This window comes from Astyanax mexicanus, chromosome 1 (genome assembly GCF_023375975.1).
Source record: "Astyanax mexicanus isolate ESR-SI-001 chromosome 1, AstMex3_surface, whole genome shotgun sequence".
In the NCBI taxonomy this organism is placed as follows: Eukaryota; Metazoa; Chordata; class Actinopteri; order Characiformes; family Acestrorhamphidae; genus Astyanax; species Astyanax mexicanus.
In genome coordinates, this window is record NC_064408.1 from 5,060,789 (window position 1) to 5,081,710 (window position 20,922).

The 20,922-nt window shown below is 38.5% G+C and overlaps 1 protein-coding gene across 2 annotated transcripts in view; it reads left to right on the forward strand.

Annotated features, from left to right (window-relative positions):
* The window catches only part of brinp1 (bone morphogenetic protein/retinoic acid inducible neural-specific 1), a 396,883-nt gene extending 376,171 nt beyond the window's left edge, over positions 1–20,712 (forward strand). For both annotated transcript variants that reach the window (XM_049465879.1, XM_049465880.1), the window contains exon 8: positions 18,228–20,712. In XM_049465879.1, coding sequence (XP_049321836.1) covers positions 18,228–19,368 — 1,141 coding nt within the window. In that variant the 3' untranslated portion in view covers positions 19,369–20,712. The remainder of the gene's footprint in view (positions 1–18,227) is intronic.
* Positions 20,713–20,922: the final 210 nt, after the last annotated feature.

Below are 20,922 nucleotides of genomic sequence, written 5' to 3' on the forward strand. Positions count from 1 at the left end.
AAGAGGACAAATTGTTGGTGCACGTCTTGCTGGAGCATCTGTGATCAAGACAGCAAGTCTTTGTGATGCATCAAGAGCCACGGTATCCAGGGTAATGTCAGCATACCACCAAGAAGCACCCACCACATCCAACAGGATTAACTGTGGACGCTGTAAGAGGAAGCTGTCTGAAAGGGATGTTCGGGTGCTAACCCGGATTGCATCCAAAAAAACATAAAACCACGGCTGATCAAATCACAGCAGAATTCAATGTGCACCTCAACTCTCCTGTTTCCACCAGAACAGTCCGTCACCACAATCAATTATTGTGCTCTAAAACCAGGTGTTTCAGTTTCAGTGTCCAACCCCTGTATAAGGGCATTCATATTTGAGCCATCCAAGTAAAGTGATATCTTATTTTGAGAGGTAGTATCACTTTGGGTTATACCTGCCTATGGTCTATTACAGTTCTATGGTCTATTACAGTTCTATGGTCTATTGCAGTTCTATGGTCTATTACAGTTCTATGGTCTATTGCAGTTAAAACCTACAGTTCTGTACAGACTGTAGTAAACTAAGGAAAAAGGTGAATTTAATACAGTTCCAGCAGCATCAGTTGTTTGTCTGTCTGTCTGTCTGTCAGTCTGTCTGGGGGAGGTGTTCGTGTTTGAAGGGTTGTTTGGAGGGTATGTTTGGAGGGGAGGTTGACTGGCTTTCTGCAGATAAGACTCAGCAAACCTTAATCTAAGACACAGCAAACACGTCTTCCTCCATTATGTGTCGACATGCCTGACAACCAGATTAGAGAGGAACACGAATTCCGGGAAAAATAAATAAAATCAAAGCAAATACACAACAGAGCGCGTCGAGAACCGCGTCGAGAACCTGCTCAGACTGATCGCCGTCACGCGAACGGTTTGTACATTCCGCAGAAATAACCCGGAAAAACGCGCACGACGACAGATGAAACGAATAAAGGGATAAATAAATAAAATAAAGGAACGTTTTCTGGTTGTGGATGAAGGCGAGGACGTCAGCTGTCTCTAATGTGGAAGTAGCACGCCCACGCCTCGACGCCGGCTTTGACAAGGTCTGTGCTGGAGCGTTATCAAAGCCGAGCAGAGCACAGTCAGGATTCTGTGGGGCACACATCAAGGACGTTTGATGGCGATGGGTGGAGGGGTGGGGGGGAATAAAGGGATGAGATGAACTCAGGGGTGCCAGGGGTGGACGAATGAATGAACGGAGGGATGTGGAGCTCTAATGCCAGGTAAACACAAACCTCCACCGTGGCGCTATAGCCTTATCAGTGCTGTGTGGCGCAACAAAAAGAAAAAAACGAAAAAAAAAAATGTTTAAAGGAAGGCTGTTGAGTCAATTTCCACTATTCCACAAAGTCAGAGATCAAAAGTAGCTATCGTAACGACAGGAAAAGTAACACAAATGCAGAAGGCATGTACTAATTCTCTTAGTTAATCATGGGCGTGGTTTATTTTAGAAAAAAATTAACATGATGACAGTAGGAAAGAAGCCCGGTTTCAAGCATTTAATAAAAGAGCTCGAGCCTCATTACAACATTACATCCCACCAAAAAAACTAAACATGATTTTAATGAAGATTTATTGTTATTATGAAGTTAATAAAGGAGAGGCTATGCAGAATTATCTGCCTCTTTATTTTTTCCACCAAATGTACCGAAAATGTACCGTAAACGTACCAAAAATGTACTGAAAACGTACCGAAAATGTACTGAAAATGTACTTAAAACGTACCGAAAATGTACCGAAAATGCACTGAAAATGTACCAAACCGTGGGGTTTATACCAAGGTGTGAACTGAACCGTGATTTTTTTCTGAAGGCTGTTGAGTCCATTTCTATGATTCCACAAAGTCAGAGATCAAAAGTAGCTATTTCATTGATTTGGGGCATATCAGTTCGCCTTTGCTATCATAACGACAGAAAAAGTAACACAAATGCAGAAGGCATGTACTAATTATCTTAATTAATCATGGGCGTGGTCATTTTTGAAAAAAAAATGTTTTTAGTAGTTTAATCAGTTAAAGTAATGCTGTTGTTTTTGTTCTTTATAAAGCACCACAATCAGGCTCATTGTTTATTTGTTCCAACAAGATCTAAAAGATGGAGTCTCTCATGATGACAGTAGAAGAGAAGCCTGGTTTCAAGCATTTAATAATAACAGAGCTCGAGCCCTGTTACAACATTCCATCCAAAAAAACTAAACATGATTATGATGGAGATTCATTGTTATGCTTATATGAAGTTAATAAAGGTGAGGCTATACAGAATGCCCAGCCTCTTAATTTTTTTCCCGAAAATGTACTGAAAACGTACCAAAAACGTACTAAAAATGTACCAAATTGTGGGGTTTATACCGAGGTGCAGGGTTGCCAGGTCCAACAAAAATATCCAGCCCAAAGTCAGTCTAAAACCCGCCCTTTAGAAGCTTAACTAGCCTAAAATATATGTCTGTCAGACATTTGAAGCAAATGACAAAACAACTAAGAGTGTCCGACTTAGTATTTTGTTTATAAGGGATTTGTTTTATTAGTTATTTTATAACAGTTTATATCCCAGTCAAGAACATTTAATAGTAACATAATTAGTTAAAAATGATTTTTACTTTAACACCCATTTTTTTTTTTTAAGTAGCCAAAAAAGCCCAATTTGGCTGGAAAACCGCGAACCTGGCAACTCTGCCGAGGTGTGAACTGAACAGTTTTTCCAACAAGATCTAAAAAATGGAGTGTCCGATGATGACAGTGGAAAACATACCAAAAACGTACTGAAAACGTACCAAACAGTGGGGTTTATACCGAGGTGTGAACTGAACCGTAAATTTTCTGTACCGTTACACCCTGACTGAGTTTGCATAGTAATTTAGCATTTCATAGCATTTAAAATAATGTTTTTTACCTGCCTATGGTCTATTTCTACAGTTCTGTACAGATAGATTTATGCAGATTATATTTCCTGTAATAACAGTACGAGGACGAGGCGGGGGGAATAAAGGGATGCAATCAGGGGTGGACGAATGAATGAACGGAGGGATGTGGTGCTCTAACGCCAGGTAAACACAAACCTTCACCATGGCGCTATAGCCTTATCAGTGCTGTGTGGTGTAACAAAAAGAAAAAACGGAAAAAAAATAAATGTTCGCCGTAATTTTCTGCCCTAATTCTTCCTACAATTCCACAAAGTCAGAGGTCAAAAGCAGCTATTTGATTGATTCAGGGCATATCAGTGAGTCTTTGCTATCGTAATGACGGGAAAAGTAACACAAATGCAGAATGCATGGACTAATTCTCTTAATCAATCATGGGTGTGGTTCATTTTTGGGCGTAAGGTGAAATAAACCAACCAGCGCGTCACTTGCTCTTTAATGGCGGATTGCTATTTTAACAGTGCAGCTACCTGGTCATGTCCAACGCTTCTGAGACCTGCTAATAATTATTTAACTTGGTTTAAAACAAAGTCTCAGAAATGGATTTGGATTTGGAGACTCTATTGCTATGTCTGAGAAAGGCCTGTTTCCTCTCAGTTCAAAGTCAGCAAAGAGTGTCTAGCTTAGCGCCCAAGAACTGGAGCGCCAAATTAGCATTCGATTTGAATAAACTTGAATGCCGCCTGTGACGGGGTAATAACTCTTCCCAGTAAACAATCTCTGGAGGAGAGAGGAGAGCATGAAAGTAGCTCCCATGGTTCTGCAGCCGCCGTCTCGAAATAACACTCTGTTTAATAGGAACTAATAGAGACAGATTTCCGACAAACCTTTCAGAAGTCGTAACTGTCAGAAGCGCAACAATGACTTACTCTAACTCATTAAAAACACAACTTTCAACGCTCAAAGTTTCCACAGCATCTGCCTCACCGACGCACCACTCAAGAAAGCTGGGTTTATGAAGACGTGTGCCCGTCAAATCTCTCAAGACTGACTCAAAACTGTCAAGAGGCGACTGTGGCCTCGCTGTTTTTAGAAAATTAATCTTCCACAACATTCTGTTAAATAGACGAGTGCCCATGGTAATGGGATATTTGCAGCAACTTCGCTTGACTAACGGCAAATAGAAATACTTAATGTGAGGAGTTTCTTGGGAGTTTTCAGAAGTCAAGGGTCTTGGGTGGAGTTTTGGGATTGTGGTTGCTCGTTTCAGATAGTCTAAGTTGTCATTTTTTAAGGTTTATCTCTAATTTTCTTCCATTTTTCTAAGCAATTTAGCTAGTCCGATTGTCCCACCCATTCAGCTCCTACTGAGCTGTATATTCCCAATACCTAGTGATGCTACAACACAAGGAGGTTAAAGACAAGCTCAAAGTCTTGACTCCTTTTTTTTTTAACTGCTGCTGATGCAGCATTTCAGCATTTCTGAGGAAAGAGCAGCGACTCGGTTCTGATACATCAGCTCACAGACGCAGCCTTGTGCTGATCCACATCACCCTAGGAGTGATGAGGCAAAAGAGTGTCATCTACTGAGGCTCTAGCAGGGCTCTGGCAGCCGATATCAAGCTGCATGACCGGGATTCTGAATTCAAACCAGCAATCTCCTGATCATAGTGGCAGCACTTTAGACTACTGGACCACTCGGCGCTCCTAATTGGTATTTGATGGTCAACGTAATTGCAAATTTGGTAGTCATACAGGTGGTCATACATATATATTTTAGTTCTTCTCTTAGTTCTTTATTTTCTTCAAATAATTTTCCAACTTTTGATGTTCTTTCATTTTTATTACTATTATTGTTTTTTTTTTTCATTTATGTGTTTGTATTTTTTATTGTATTATGTAAAAGTTAGTTTTTTGTTGCATTAATCTTATGTTCTTTTGATCTTAATTTCTTATAAATTAAACTAAGTTTCTTTATCATGTCAATACGTGTATTTGTAAATGCTCGGCTACATTGAAAATGACAGTTGCCCTCAAGGTACTTCTGAGTTAATATAAAGATGGATTGATTTATTGATGTCAATCAACTCTGTCATACTAGTCGTGCTGGACAATCAGCATGCTGCTTAGGCATGTTGGTTAATCAGATTACTAGTGCATCTAAAAATTAGAATATCATTGAAAAGTCACTTTATTTTATTAATTCAGTTCAAAATGTAAGGCCTTATATATTATATAGGTGTATTAAACACAGAGTGATCTATTTTAAGCATTTCTTTCTTTTCCAAAAATCAGTGGCTTGGCAGTGTGCCAAGTCCTGCTGGAAAATGAAATCCACATCTCCATAAAAGTTGTCAGTAGCAGAGGGAAGCTGTAAGATATGAAGTGCTGTAAGATTTTGTGGGAAAACAAAACTGCACTGACTTTAGACTTGATAATAAAACACAGTGGATCAACACCAGCAGATGACATGTCTCTTTATCCAAACCATCACTGATTGGTGGAAACTTCACACTAGACCTCGAGCAGTTTGGACTGTGTGTCTCTCCACTCTTCCTCCAGACTCTGCTCCCTTGATTTCCTTTAAATGAAATAAGTAAAATTTACTGATGATCAGTGATGGTTTGGAGAGTCATGTCTGTCATCTGCTGGTGTTGATCCACTGTGTTTTATTATCGAGTCTAAAATCAGTGCAGTGTACATTTAATAAAGTAGCGACAGTGTCTCAGAGCCAAATCGAGCCTAAATCGGTTTTCAGGAGTTCTAAGATTAGACCTAATCCATGTCTGGGAAAGCAGCCCATAGAATTTAGAGAACCATACTGCTGGTGGTGAGGCTGTATGGCGGCACAGCAGGGGTATCAAACTGCCGTCCTTCTGGGAACCAGAACCATGCCGTTCAGCGTTTCCCTGCTCATTAAGAGCTGCTGAGCTGCTGAGAAGAGAACAACACACCCTACTCTACTGCTGTCTGCTAGGACTGGAGTTTGACACTTGTGTCCTACTGGGACGAGCTGAAGAACCCAGAACAGCTCAGGCTGGATTTTAGCTCCGAGGAACTGAACCAAGTTGGAAATGCTGGATAGTTGCTCGATATACAGCTCTAGAAACAAAATAAGAAACCACTTAAAAATGATGAGTTTCTTTGATTTTATAATCAAGAGGAAGATGAATGACCACAAGCCATCAAACCAAGGAGTAAAGCAGCATAAAGTTATCCAAAAGCAGTGTGTAAGACTGGTGGAGGAGGAGAACATGATGCTAAGATGCATGAAAAAAACTGTGATTAAAAAACAGGTTTATTCCACCAAATATTGATTATCTGTACTCCTAAACTTTATGAATATGAACTTGTTTTTGATCTTTTTATTTTTTTAGCCATTTATCATTTTTTTTGCAAATAAATGCTCTAAATTAGAATATTTTTATTTGGAATTTGGGAGAAATGTTGTCTGTAGTTTATAGAATAAAACAACAATGTTCATTTTACTCAAACATAAACCTATAAATAGCAAAATCAGAGAAACAGTGACCAGAGGTGGAAAAAGTACTGAAAAATTGTAATTAAGTAAAAGTACCTTTATTTTGCTAAAATTCTACTCAAGTAAAAGTAAAAGTACCCATCTAAAAATCTACTCGAGTAAAAGTAAAAAAGTACTCAATTTAAAATTTACTTTGAGTAAAAGTTACATAGTTACCTTTATTTATTGATGCAAAAAAGTAAAAACAAATCATAAAATAAATAATTATTAAATTAAATTATTTGGACCTTTCAGACAGTACTTGTTCAGATCACCACATAAAACAATTTCAATAACAAGTGGTATAGGTTTCTATGATCCATTTTTTCTTTACTGTTAAAAAATGTAAAAGTTATGGTCATATATATGTATATATACACAGCTGATTTACACACCGTCTCTCCCGCTAACATAATAAACATTGCTGGGAAAAGTTCAGCTGCACTGCCATGGAGAACAAAACTCTTTTTTTTTAATTCAATTTGGTTTTTTTTTTCCCAGCATTTCATTTTTTACTCAGTAACGGGGAATTTTCCAATGTAGCGAAGTAAATTACTTGTGTCAAAATGTACTTGAGTAAAAGTAAAAATAGCTATTTTAAAAACTACTTAAAAAATTACAAATTACTCATAAAATCTACTCAATTACAGTAATGTGAGTAAATGTAATTAGTTACTTTCCACCTCTGACAGTGACGATATTCATATATATTCAAAAGCACTGTTGCTATTTATTTAAATGACACAGTCAAAAAAAGCCCTATCGATTGTTACCATTGATTTAAGAAGTTTTTTTAAAGAAAAGCTCTCTTCAGCTCTCGATCCTATCTGGGCTTGCACTCTTTTTTTCTCCAGTGTTTTGCTTTAGCGAATTCTGTCCTGCCTAATATATATATATATATATATATATATATATCCAGCGTATACTGAGCTCTCCCTGCTACACCCTTGGCTCCAGAACTCCCAATAAAACAAAGTTCAGGCGTAAGAGACGCGACTTATTTAATTAGAGGTCTGAACGGGGCTGAAAAGAGCCTCTAATTGCATTCCCCAGGCCTGAAATAAAAGCAAATAACTACAGAAAAGCTGACCTAGGTGTCTACATCCCTCTACAGAGCCCATACTCTGTGCTAATTGCGTTAGCGTATATATAGAAACCCTCGGCGCAGCCTACAGAGTGGAGGGAGCTCTGAGTCGGGAGCCGGGAGATGGAGGAAGTAGTTGGGCTTGCTGGGCTGTCACTCAGCCGGTCCCGGGTGGGCTGCTCTTTGGCCTGTAGGAAAAGAGGGATGGCTGCCCGTTAAGGGAGGAGTTTCTTGCTGACACTGAGCAGAAACAAGTGGCTCATTATTGGGAGCAAACTGCCCCCACGTTCCCCTCGGACCTGGGGAGCAGAGGTTACGCAACACTGCTTCGCTCTGCAGATGGATAAAAATAAAGCCTTAAAGTTTCGGACAGTTACGGGCGAAAGATGACACCCTTTACTACGCTGACATAACTGTTCCGACGACATTCTGCTGCAACAGGGGCGATAATGCGAAGCGTTATTCTGTCTGTACTCTCTGAGACAAGGCTAGGCTAGCGCTAATTTTAGCGCTAATGCGAAAAAAAAAAGAAAAAATCTCCCCGACGCCCTCCGAAGAGTTGGCACTTACCTTTCCCAAGCATCCCACCATCCCACCTCCAGCCAAAGCCCCAGCAAGCTCATTTTCTATTTTTAGTGCTTTCTAAACTTTTCTCCTCCTTCTCTAAACCTTATCTTCTGCAGAGCTAGTCCCGAAGTTTTTCGCTCCCGCGCCCCTGTCTGCCTCGTCGTTTTTCCGTTTTTCCGGCTAGAAATTGAAAGTTTCGGACGGAGAGAGAGAAAGAGAGAAGCCCAACTCAGCAATCCCCCGGCTTTTGTTCAATTTATGCCCTTTTACGGACCCCGCAATTTCTCCTGCCTTGAAGGAAAAAAAAATAATAAAAAAAAAGTGCGCACCAGTCCTGTCCTGCCACGCCGGATTGAAACAGCTGATGCATAAACTTTAACGTTTCAGCGCTTCAAGGATTTTTTTTTTTACATTGGGGCGAAAAAAATAAATAAAGGAAGAACGAGCTCCTTCCCGTCTACTTTTCCTACTTTCAGCCCAATCTATAGTGACAACCCTCCACGCTCATGAACTTATAAACCACCAGGACGCTGGACGCAGTCAGCAGAAAAAAAAAAAAGCTACTCTGAAATACCGTCCGTTTGGTCCGAAAGTTTGTAAAGCAGAAGACTATGCATTTCTTATGTTCCTGACGGAATTTAAATTCTGCAAAGATAGGATAATATAAATGTGGCCTGTAGAAGCATTTAGAAAACTTTAGACTTTTGAAGTCTGGGGATACTATTGTTGTTTTGTTTTGTTCTTTTTCTATATTATTTAAATACACTGTATCGACCTTATATCTTATAAATTGCAGTTTTGAAAAGTGACACAAAATTTTGCCTGACCTAAAAAAAAGATCCGGTTTATTTTGGTTCATCTCCAAACCAATCAACAAACCAATTGGAAGATTTTGTCAGCAGAAGACTATACAATTCGTATGTTGCATGAAGAAGAAAATGCTGCATTTAAGTTCTGCATGGACAGGAAAATATAAATGTGGCCTGTATCTGCATTTTGCAGACTTTAAAAGTCTGGGGATTTTCGTTTTGTGTTCCAAGGATCAAAATTTCGTCCAATCAAAAGAGTAGGTCTTGGTCCAAATCAACTGAACCATGGTATGATTCATTTTCAGTGTTAAAACTTGATTTATTTGGATGGTTTAGATGTTCAGATCGATTTTAGGACATTGAGTCGGGGTGTTGTGACTCATTAAACAATAGAAGAAGAAAAAGAAGCGGTGATGTGCTGAAATCAGACTCCCCTTGGCTTTTAGATGCGTTAAAGAACAGATTACTCTGCTGGTGATTCTGTATCCACTGTAACTGTAGATTCATGCTTATTTACAGTGTAAACCACAGTTTGGACCAAAAGAAAAAATTGGGTCTAACCAAAAAATACCAAACGGTGGTCTCAGTCCAGATCAACTGTTACTTTTGCAGTGTGAAACCCTTTCCTAGATCATTTTAGATCAGTTTCTAGACTAGTTACAGTTATTTTGGCACCCATTGAACAATAGTAGAAGAAAAAGTGTGTTGTGAAAAACTGGTGTTGGGGCGTAGATAGGTGGGATGTTCCATTTCTGAAGGTGTGTGGTTGTTTATTTAACATTCATTCATCCACACTGTGACAAGTTTATAGAAAATATAGAATGTAGAAAACACTATACTGTAGAGTGCTGATGTTACCACTCACAGTGGACAGTGCAGTGTAGTGGGTGGTAATGATGGTGACCGGCAGTGTCTGGCTTGAATTGTCCATGCAAATAGAAACTCTAGCCACATTCAATGCAGGAGACCCCACATACACATATATGATACAATACTTTGGGGTTGACTTTTGGCTTGTCCGTGTACATTTTCGGTGTGTGTAGTGAATGAATGAGCCACCAGAGGGCATAAAAATGCATTCATTCTTATTCATTTCCTAATCTTTTATAAATGTTTTATGAATTATATATTATCTTAACGTTGTCAAGTATAATTTTTACCAATTCAAGTATGCCTTAAATATGAAACATTTGCTGTGAATTAGTTCAAACACTTCATTAATGTTTTATATAAGCATGCTATAAAGTGATGTCAGTGGTTATGTATAGATTATAACAGATCAAAGATCCATCGGTAACATTTTATTTTATGAAGGATATCTACATAATGAATAAGTCTTTACTGACACATCATGCATTATTCAAAGCTTATCAATGTACTTTAAAAAAACATATATATATTTTTGTACTAATAACACATAACTGTGATCAATAATATTTTTCTCAATTTAAATTCATTTTGTCTCCAATTATTTTAATTCGCTTATTGACAAAAAAGATTGGGTTGCTACAAAAATGAAAAATCGGGATGTCAAAGGCTACTTTTGAGTAGTGAACATCCTAGTAAGAGATCTTCAGCTGCCAGACATGCCTATTAAATAAATAGGTCTATATTAACACAACATGCATTATTCAATGCTTACGAATGTCCTATGAAGCTCATATGTAGGTACCCTTCAAAAAAGCCATTACCGAACAGTTTTAAGCAGTTTTAAAATACTTCTTCTCATGGCTCGTTAAGTTATCTTGTCTCTATTAAGAACCTGTTCTATATGGATCTTCAAAACAATTCTCTCTATTGCTCTTCCTTTCCCGGGGTGGCCCTGATGAGTGCCAGTTTCATCACCATAGCAATTTTGGGTAACACTTATAGTCTTAAATAAGACTACCTTTATAGTAGGTTTATAAATGTTGTATAAAGGAGTTTATTAATGGTTATTAATGAGCTTGCAAATACTTAAAAAGCCACTGATAACAGTTAATAAATATATATCAAAGAAATAGATGGCAACAGTAAGCTGAAAATTTACAAAATAGTAATTTCACATTAATTTTTACTGCCAGACCTCAGATCTTTCTAGATACTGATCTTACTTTGTGTTTTCCGTCAATCAGCACTGAACCTGTCATATTAATATGTTTGTAAGTATGTTTAACTATTTGCTATAAGTTATGTGACTAAGTTGAAATAAATGACTAAGCAAACAACAGATCACTTTTAACCAGAGGTGCAAAAAGTACTGAAAAATTGTAATTAAGAAAAAGTACCTTTACTTTGCTAAAATTCTACTCAAGTAAAATTAAAAGTACCCATCTAAAAATCTACTTGAGTAAAAGTAAAAAAAGTACTCAATTTAAAATGTACTTTGAGTAAAAGTTACATAGTTACTTTTAATTATTTGATGTAAAAAAGTACAAATCATAAATTAAATAATTATTAAATTAAATAATTTGGATCTTTCGTGCAGTATTTGTTCAGACCACCCCATAAAACATGTTTTAAGAACAAGTGTTTTAGGTTTCTATGATCGATTTTTTTCTTTACTGTTAAAAAGTGATGGTCATATAGGTGACTATAAACCATATTTTTATAGTTTTAAGGTTTTTTTTTAAACTTGCCATTGCTATGCTTTAACTGCTATTTACATGTTTTTTGAATGTTCAGATTGTTTAATGTTCCCAGTTAAAACTTAAGGAATTATCATTAAAATCATGAAAACATACAAAAAAATGTTGGTCAGTGCATGCGCAGTGCCATAAAAAAGCACATATCGATGGGTAGCATAACTTGACAGAACGCAGGTTCCCCCGAGCACAGCTGATTTACACAGCGTCTCTCCTGCTAACTGTAATAAACACTGCTGGGAAAAGTTTAGCTGCGCTGCCATGGAGAACAAAACTAAATTTTTTTTTATTCAAACTATTTTTTTTTCCCCCAGCATTTCATTTTTTACTCAGTAATGGGGAGTTTTAAAGGAGTAGTAAAGTAAATTACTTGTGTCAAAATGTACTACAGTAAACGTAAAATTACCTAATTTAAAAACTACAAATTACTTACAAAATGTACTCAATTACAGTAATTTGAGTAAATGTAATTAGTTACTTTCCACCTCTGCTTTTAACTTAACTTTTTTATGTGTTTTAACTGCTTATCAATGTTTTTTAAGGCATTTACAACCTAATCAATATTAATTAATATTCTAAATTATAAATAATTTATGAACCCTTTATGAGGGTAGTCTTATTTTAAAGTGGTACCCATTTTTGAAACGTGTGTTTTAGCTCGGAGCATACATAATCCCGAAGTGCATTCAGTCCCACTCATACAGGCCTTTATCCCCAACGTATGACGTGAATCACTCACATCTGTTGCTACACAGGTCGCATCCATACATCCATCCGTCCATCTATCCATCCATCCATTCATCGATCCATACATACGTGCACCCATCCGTCAGCTAATTGAGCTATACAGCCCAGTGAGCATAGTGTACCTGCGAGCTGCATGACTATTAACTCAGTGTGGAGAGTCGTGTGGGTGTACTACACAGCGAGGCAAAACAAAAGCTCCATTTATTTCCATCTCTCTTTCTCTCTCTCTCTCTCTCTCTCTCTCTCTCTCTCTTGCCCCCCCAGTGCATGTCATTCCACCCACTGTTTATCAGGTACAGCTAATGACAAACGACCACAATTACAGCCAGCCATCAGCCGGGGCAATAACGGCGGTCCGGAGCTCCTCATAAGCAGAGATGGGCACCACGCTTTGGTTCCTCGTTTAATTGCGCCACTCTGTTTGATTAAATACCAGCCCGGCCTTACGGATGTGTTCCGTTCGGCTAACCCAAATGGCAACTGCTCACCAAAGTATGCAGATCACAGCCCTAGAACTAAACACTGAAGAGAGCACTTCAGTTTCTGAATCAGTTTATCTGATTTAGCTATTTATAGGTTTATGTTTGAGTAAAATGAACATTGTTGATTTATTCTATAAACTACAGACAACATTTCTCCCAAATTCCAAATAAAAATATTGTCACCTAGAGCATTTATGTGCAGAAAATGAGAAATGGCTAAAATAACAGAAAAAATATGCAGAGCTTTCAGACCTCAAATAATGCAAAGAAAACCACTTCCTATTTTTATAGAGTTTTAAGAGTTCAGAAATCAACATTTGGTGGAATAACCCTGCTTTTTTAATCACAGTTTTCATCATGCATCTTGGCATCATATTCTGCTTTGGATAACTTTATGCTGCTTTACTCCTGGTGCAAAAATTCAAGCAGTTCAGTTTGATAGTTTGATGGTTTGTGATCATCCATCGTCCTCTTGATTATATTCCAGAGCTTTTCAATTTGATAAAATCAAAGAAACTCATCATTCAGTTTATTTCTCTGCTTTCTGCTCTTTTTTCTGCTCTTTAATTTCCCTCTCCACAAAAGTGAGTGAGAAAAACTGTAGTTTGTGTTTATTTGTGGATCCACTACTAGCCAGTACTAGCCAAAATATTGTTTTTGTTTATTGTATTGTTTTCTGCGTAGTAAATGAATAGTAAAGTGATCCAGACTATGAAGGAACATATGAGGACTCGTGTAGTAACTTAAAAGTGTGAAACAAACCAAAATACTCTGTGAAGAAGCATTTAGGTGCTCTTATCTGGGGTGCTGTTAACTCTTGCTCTTCCTTTCCTGGGGCGGTCCTGATGTGTGCCAGTTTCACCATCATAACATTTTTTTTTTCGACTGCACTTCAGGATACTTTCAAAGTTCTTGAAATTTACTTTCAGACTGACTTGCCTTTCTTTCTTCAAGTATTTTTATTTCAATTCCCTTTACTTAGTTGAGTAGTTTTTGCTTCCCATAATCTGGATTAGAGCATTACTCAAATATTCACTATTCACTGTATACCTGTAACTCTACCTCTTCACTACTTTACTTTAACTGATGCTCTCAAACACTTTATTAAGAGACAAGAAATTCAAGTAATTGTTCAAATTCAAATAACAGCACAGCTGTTAACTGAAATTTAAGGTATACCAAGACTGATTTTGATCAGTACTGCATGTATGTATTTTATGAGAGTAAAAACTTGAACAGTGATTCTGATTTGAACCAAGGCATGTTAATGAACTATAAGGATGCTAATATGATTATTTTTTTCTATCTAAGGTATACTGTGTATAACCAGTTCTTCTATTTAAGATTATTGAATGGTTTTTGTATGTATTTACAATATTTACAATGTATTATAATAATTCCAAAAGCTATTTTCTCTGAAATTCTAAATATAAAAATATTGTCATTTAGAACATTTATTTGCAAATTTTGAAAATGAGAAATGGCTGAAATAAAAAAAAAAACTCTTGACAAGTTCACCACAGCTGCTAACTGAAAGCCTGGATTCCAGGTGACACTACCTCATAAAACTGACTGAGAACATTTGCAAAGCTAAGATATTCAAAGCGCTTTTATGATTATTTTTTCTGGATAAATGCTTTTTTTATAAGGAATACATTTGAGATTTTCTATTTGAGATATTTTTGTCTGTATTTACAATATTTATTCTAATAATTCAATGTTTAAAAAATTGTGTACTTCATGAATGGAACAGATCTAAAGCTAATAACAGCACAGTGATGGAAGGGACACCAGAATGCTACTGAAGTCGTTCTATTTCCAGTGATAGGAAAAGGAAGAAAAACAGAAAATTCTCTTTTTCTCTCTCTTTCTCTTTCTCTCTCATTATCATCCTCTTCCCTTTCTCCCCCCTTTCGCCTCCCTCATTTCCCGGCACTCATATGGATGGAGCTTTGGATGATGTATGTCATCAGCAGTGTGCACCAAAAAGCTGTCTGATACCCCTCTACCAGTATGAGAATGTGCTGCGACTCGTGAAAACAAACAGCATTCGTTTCCAGTTATTTCCACTCCGTTCCCCGTGGCAAACTCCGCTTTCCCGGCAAAAATAAATAACAGGAAAATATAAAACGCGCCAGCCGCTCTGAAATCACGTACTGCGGAGGAGAAAAGCGGGAAAAGAGGAATGCGACATATTGTAGCCCGCCGCTGAGAGTCACATAAAGCTAGTTTATTGCAAATAAGACAATAATAAACGCGATCGGCGATCGGAATGGGCTCTGTAGATTAAACTGTTTTAATCTGCAGCACAATCTGAAGTGCGCTGGATGTAAAATTGCATTTTCTATAAGGTTCAGATATCAGCATCGGTTCCACACGCTGAACCCATCCATTACAGACAGCTGAAAGAATGCTCAACGAGGCTCAGACTGACAGGCAAACATATAGCAGCAACAAAACACAACAACAACCGCCTGAGATATGATTCATTTCCTCTATCTTAAGCGGATACGAGACGGACAAGTAGTAAATAGTGTTTTAGGCTAAGTTCTCACATGTTCACAAGTAAAAGTTGGCCAAATATGCCAGATTTTTAATCATTTTTGTCTAATTTTACCTTTTTCTACCCAATTTGGGAAAGCAATTGGCTAATTCCCATTTATATGAACTTCCACTAATAGTGCTCTCTCAGACTCTGGCTGCTGATGGCAAGCAGTGTTCCAGAATTTTGCGTTAAAGATCCACGCTTCACATGTGGTCTATAACACATTTGGTTTATGGGAAAGGGTCTGAGATATTATTAATTTCCTCTACCTTAAGGCAGTATGAGGTTGACAAGTTCTCACATGTTCAGAAGTAAAAGTTGGCCAAATATGCCAGATTTGTAATAATTTCTGTCAAATTTTACCTTTTTTCTATTCAATTTGGAAGATTAGTTGCTCAATTCCCATTTATATTCCCATTTTATACCACTAATAGTGCTCTCTCTCTCAGGCTCTGGCTGCTGATGGCAAGCAGTATTCTAGAATTTCACATTAAAGATCCACGCTTCACATGAAGTTTCAGTTTCATGTGGTCTATAACACAAATGATTTATGGGAAGGTGTCTGAGATATGATGAATTTCCTGTACCATAAGGCAATATGAGTTTGAAAAAGTATCGCATCTTAGGCTATGTTCACACATGTTCACAAGTAAAAATAGACCAAATACGCCAAAGTTGTATTCTTTTATTTCTCATTTGACCTTTTTTACAGCCAAATTTATAAGAACTACCACTAATTGTGCTCTCTCTCAGACTCCAGTTGGGTCATGGACAAGTTCTGTGCTGGTCGCATACAGCTTGTAAAAAAAATAATTAAAAATATGCAGTGAAATATCATATTTATTTTGTGCAGTTATGATACTTAATTTTATTGTAGTAACTTTTATACATGTAGTTGTCATGTTCCTCCTTAGTTTCCTTAACAAAATTGCTCTTAAATTCACTTTGCATGTATTTGTATGGTTTTGAAGGCTATTTTTTTAAAAACAAATATGTTTGGTTTGTATTCTATAAAAGTGGGTCGCAACTTTATATTCATAAAGTTCTGGGCAAGTAGTTCCAAACAAAATCTTCAAAATGTACCACATTTTTATTAATTTATTTCTATTTCTACCCAATTTAGATGATAAATTGCCCAATTCCCATATATATATATATATATATATATATATATATATATATATATATATATATATATATATATATATATATATATATATATTATATTAACTATCTCTAATTGTGCTCTTACAGACTCTGGCTGCTGATATCAACCTGTTCCCTCTTTCTTAATATGTGATATATACTGTATATCTGACATCAGTCTTTTCAATAATTTTACCTTTTTTCTATTCAATTTGTAAGATCAATTGCCCAATTCCTGTTCATATTAACTATTGCTAATTGTGCTCTCTCAGACTCTGGCTGCTGATGCCAAGCAGCATCTGGAACTCAAACCAGTGATCTTCAGATCATAGGGACATGGCCTTAGTTTACTGGACCATTCTAAATATCCATGCTAAAGATAAGCACTTCACATGTTCACAAGTTTTGGTTCCATGTGGTCTATAACACAATTGGTTTAGTTGAAGGGTTCTGAGACATTAATAATTTCATGTACCTTTTACATTTGTATTAATTTATTTCAACTTTGAACTTTATTCTACCCAATTTGAATGATCAATTGCCCAATTTCCATTTATATCGACTACTACTAATTGTGTCCTCTCAGACTCTGGCTGTTGGATGTTCACACTATCTGTTTAATGTGATGTATATGCGACAGTATGAACAGTCTGAACCGTTCACACTCGTGTGTTAAAGAGCAGCGCTTCATGTGAAGTTTTAGTTTTATGTGGTCTATAACACTCGGTTTTGGTGAAGGAGTTGCGTCTACCAAATGTAGAGAAGACACATTGTTAGCATTAGCTTTTAGCCTAGGTTTTAGCATGGATTCCCATTTGTTTCTGCGACTTTACTTTGTCTCCCTCAGATGTTGGATGGTTGGATGGTTGAAAAGGTCGCAATAAAAAAAGTTTGGGTTGGAATGAATATTCGGCCAGCTTCTCTCCTCTAGTACAGCAGTGGTTCTTATGATGGCTTGATAAGTTCAAACACTAAAGTTCAAACACTTTTTTTTTTACATAAATCTCTTTGAAGCAAATTCCACAAGTTGTGTAAAATGTGCACAGCATTTTAAGAGCAGAAAGCCTTTGCTTGCATAATTGGTTGATATGAATTTTATATTAGATCATATTAAATATATAGTGCAAGTGAAGTGGTGGTTGATGGAATATGATTTTTTTTTTGCTTTACTCGCCGGTCCATCTTTGATGGAAGTTGATTGAATCAGAATTAGAACATCAGGTGTGATTGTAGATAAAGGTTTTAGGATCAGTAATCATTTTCGCACCAGTGACACCTTTGACGCCAATGGTGTCTTTGATGGTTCTACAGTGGCCTTGGCTCAAAAGTGTGATTTCCGAGTGAAGGATGGCTCCACTGTCACCTTAACTGCCAGTTCCCTGGTTGATGGTTTTATTGGCGATGGCTTGAGATGCTCCTGATCTGTGGACTGATGGGGTCATCAGTCTTCGCTACCCAGGTTCACTAGCGTGTCATCCTAACCTTGAGCCTGACATCTCGAGCAGGGCGTATTTCTGAATTCAAGTGAGTGCCTCGCCGTTCTCCGCCGGAGAGAACTTCCTGGGCCTGTCAGCTTGACGAGGGAGTGCCCTGAGGGGGTGAATAAAGGAAGACGCGATTTGCATGCGGAAATAAAGTCGAGCCTCTCTTTCTTTTGACAAAATCTATTACCCGTTTTACTGATTGGCCTGTAACAAACAGTAGCAGCCTTTGACGGTTCCTTAATCCTCTGTAGCAGCGAGCTTCGGCCACTAAACGGCACATTATTAATGGACCGTTTTACCCACTTTTGTCTTTTTTTCCCTCTTGTGTTTCCCGCAGATCCGTGCTGCAGTGGCTGAACCGGGTGCAGTCCTTCCTCTACTGCAACGAGAACGGCTTCTGGGGAACCTTCCTGGAGAGCCAGCGGACTTGCGTGTGCCACACGGGCGTCACCCTGTGCCAGAGGCCGATTCCTTGCGTCATCGGCGGCAACAACAGCTGCGCCATGTGCAGCCTGGCCAACATCTCGCAGTGCGGCTCCTGCAACAAGGGCTACAAGCTGTACCGCGGGCGCTGCGAGCCGCAGAACGTGGACTCAGAGCGCAGCGAGCAGTTCATCAGCTTCGAGACGGACCTGGACTTCCAGGACCTGGAGCTCAAGTACCTGCTGCAGAAGATGGACTCGCGCCTGTACATCCACACCACCTTCATCAGCAACGAGGTGCGTCTGGAGACTTTCTTCGACCCTCGCTGGCGCAAGCGCATGTCCCTGACGCTCAAGAGCAACAAGAACCGCATGGACTACCTGCACATGATGGTGGGGCTGTCCATGAAGATATGCCAGATGAGGAACAGCAGCGTGGACCCCATGTTCTTTGTCTATGTCAACCCATTCAGTGGCAGCCACTCGGAAGGCTGGAGCATGCCGTTCGGCGAGCATGGCTACCCTCGGTGGGAAAAGATACGGCTGCAGAATTCCCAGTGCTTCAACTGGACCTTGCTTCTGGGCAATCGCTGGAAGACCTTCTTCGAGACGGTGCACATCTACCTGCGCAGCCGAGCCAAGGTGCCTACCGTCCTGCGCAACGACACAGGCCAAGGTCCGGTGGACCTTTCCGACCCCAACAAGCGGCAGATCTACATCAAGATCTCCGACATCCAGGTGTTCGGCTACAGCCTCCGCTTCAACGCCGACTTGTTGCGGAGCGCCGTGCAGCAGGTCAACCAGTCGTACACGCAAGGGACCCAGTTCTACTCCTCGTCGTCCATCATGCTTCTTCTGCTGGACATCCGGGAGAGGATTAATCGTCTGGCCCCTCCGGTGGCCCCCGGGAAGCCACAGCTGGACCTGTTCTCCTGTATGCTGAAGCACCGGCTCAAGCTCAACAACAGCGAGATGATCCGAGTCAACCATGCCTTGGACATGTACAACACAGAAATCTTGAAACAGTCGGACCATCTGACTACCAAACTTTGCTGAATTTGGCTGGAGAAAAGCTATATAGAAAGAGAGTGGAAAAAAAGAGAGCGTACCTAAACTAAATATTGAATATTAACACTTTGGTTGAGAATAGTTGAGAATATTGAACAGGACTGCATCGCGCAACGTGCAATGTGAACCGTGCCGTTGGCGACGAGGACTGCCGCCGCGGCAAAAAGAACAAATCCTTTTTATTTTCGATCCTTTTTTCATTTGGGACCTTTTTTTCCGTTCTGCTTTTTGATGTACTATTAACAACTTTCTAAGTGTAATTGTTAAATAAGAAACTAAAAATACAGAGATTAAGCCTTTTAGTTCACTAAAGATGAAGATTAATTAATGAAAGAAAAAAAAATTGAAACATGACTGTACCATATTTGTCCAAGCATGTCTGTCACTTCCTAACGGAGCATAAAGAGTAAAGAAAGAAAAGAGAAAAAAAAGAACAAAACAAAAAAAAAATACAACTAAACCCAACATCCGGTGACAAAGAGGCCTTGATATTACTCAGAGGGAACAAAGGTACATCTGAAACTGCCATTCTTTACTGGGTAACATATTTTTAACAACGTAACAAAGCAGACAAGAGGTTTCATCTTTTGATTTGAAGACTTAAAAGACGTAAAAGCGAAACGTGCTTCATAACACTTCAATTCACAATGTGTTTCACCAGACGTAGGTCTATGTGTACCATTTTAAAGGATGCGAAACCAGTCGTTCGCTGTATTAGTGTTCTTACATACCACCCCGTAACATCCCTCTGAGTGTAACGGGCTGTGCTTTTTCCGTACAGGCATGTTACAAGGCAGCCAGCCAGCCGGTCGGTCATTTCGCTCTAAAGTGCAGCCAGCTGTTTATAGCTCTAGTTTCGTTGACGCTAATGCTAATCGCCATACGCTAGTCGGATGTCATTTGAGAGTGAGTGAGTGACTTGACTTGCCTAAGCTGAATTTCGTTTGTTGGGCTATTTATCTGTCCCCTTTCTTCAGCAAGGTCCGGTCCCTCGTTTGGTCCCAGAGCGTGGCTCTTATGGTCCGAAGAATCTTTTTTCTTTTTTTTATCCAGAACAATCGATGCTAATTCGCAAAACCTAGCTTCGCAAAAATGTACAGCTTGTTACAGACTGCTAACGTGTCAAAGCTTTTGTTATTCTTACTATTATAATTTCCTTTTCTTCTCCTTTATTTCTTTATTTCTTACTTTTTCTTACTCTTCTTCCTGTTCTCGCTCAGAACCGAGAGCAGGTTTTTGGGGTCATTCACTCACACAATTGCAAGAGATTGACGTAAAGCCATACATTTCCGAGGGGGATGACACGAATAAAGAGAGGATTGTGCACATTTATATTTTGTGAACGAAGGATTTCTGCATTTCCATGTTTTAATAATTTCTTTTCAGATCTTTTTTGATTTTTATTGTTCGTTTTTTTTTGTAAAGATAGCACAGAGTTGAGTGAGATTGAGTGATGGATGATACATCATTTCTGCATTATCGTCTAATATCAAATGATCAAATGTGGTAGTTTTAAGTAGTTTTGAGTAGTTTTGTTGGTTT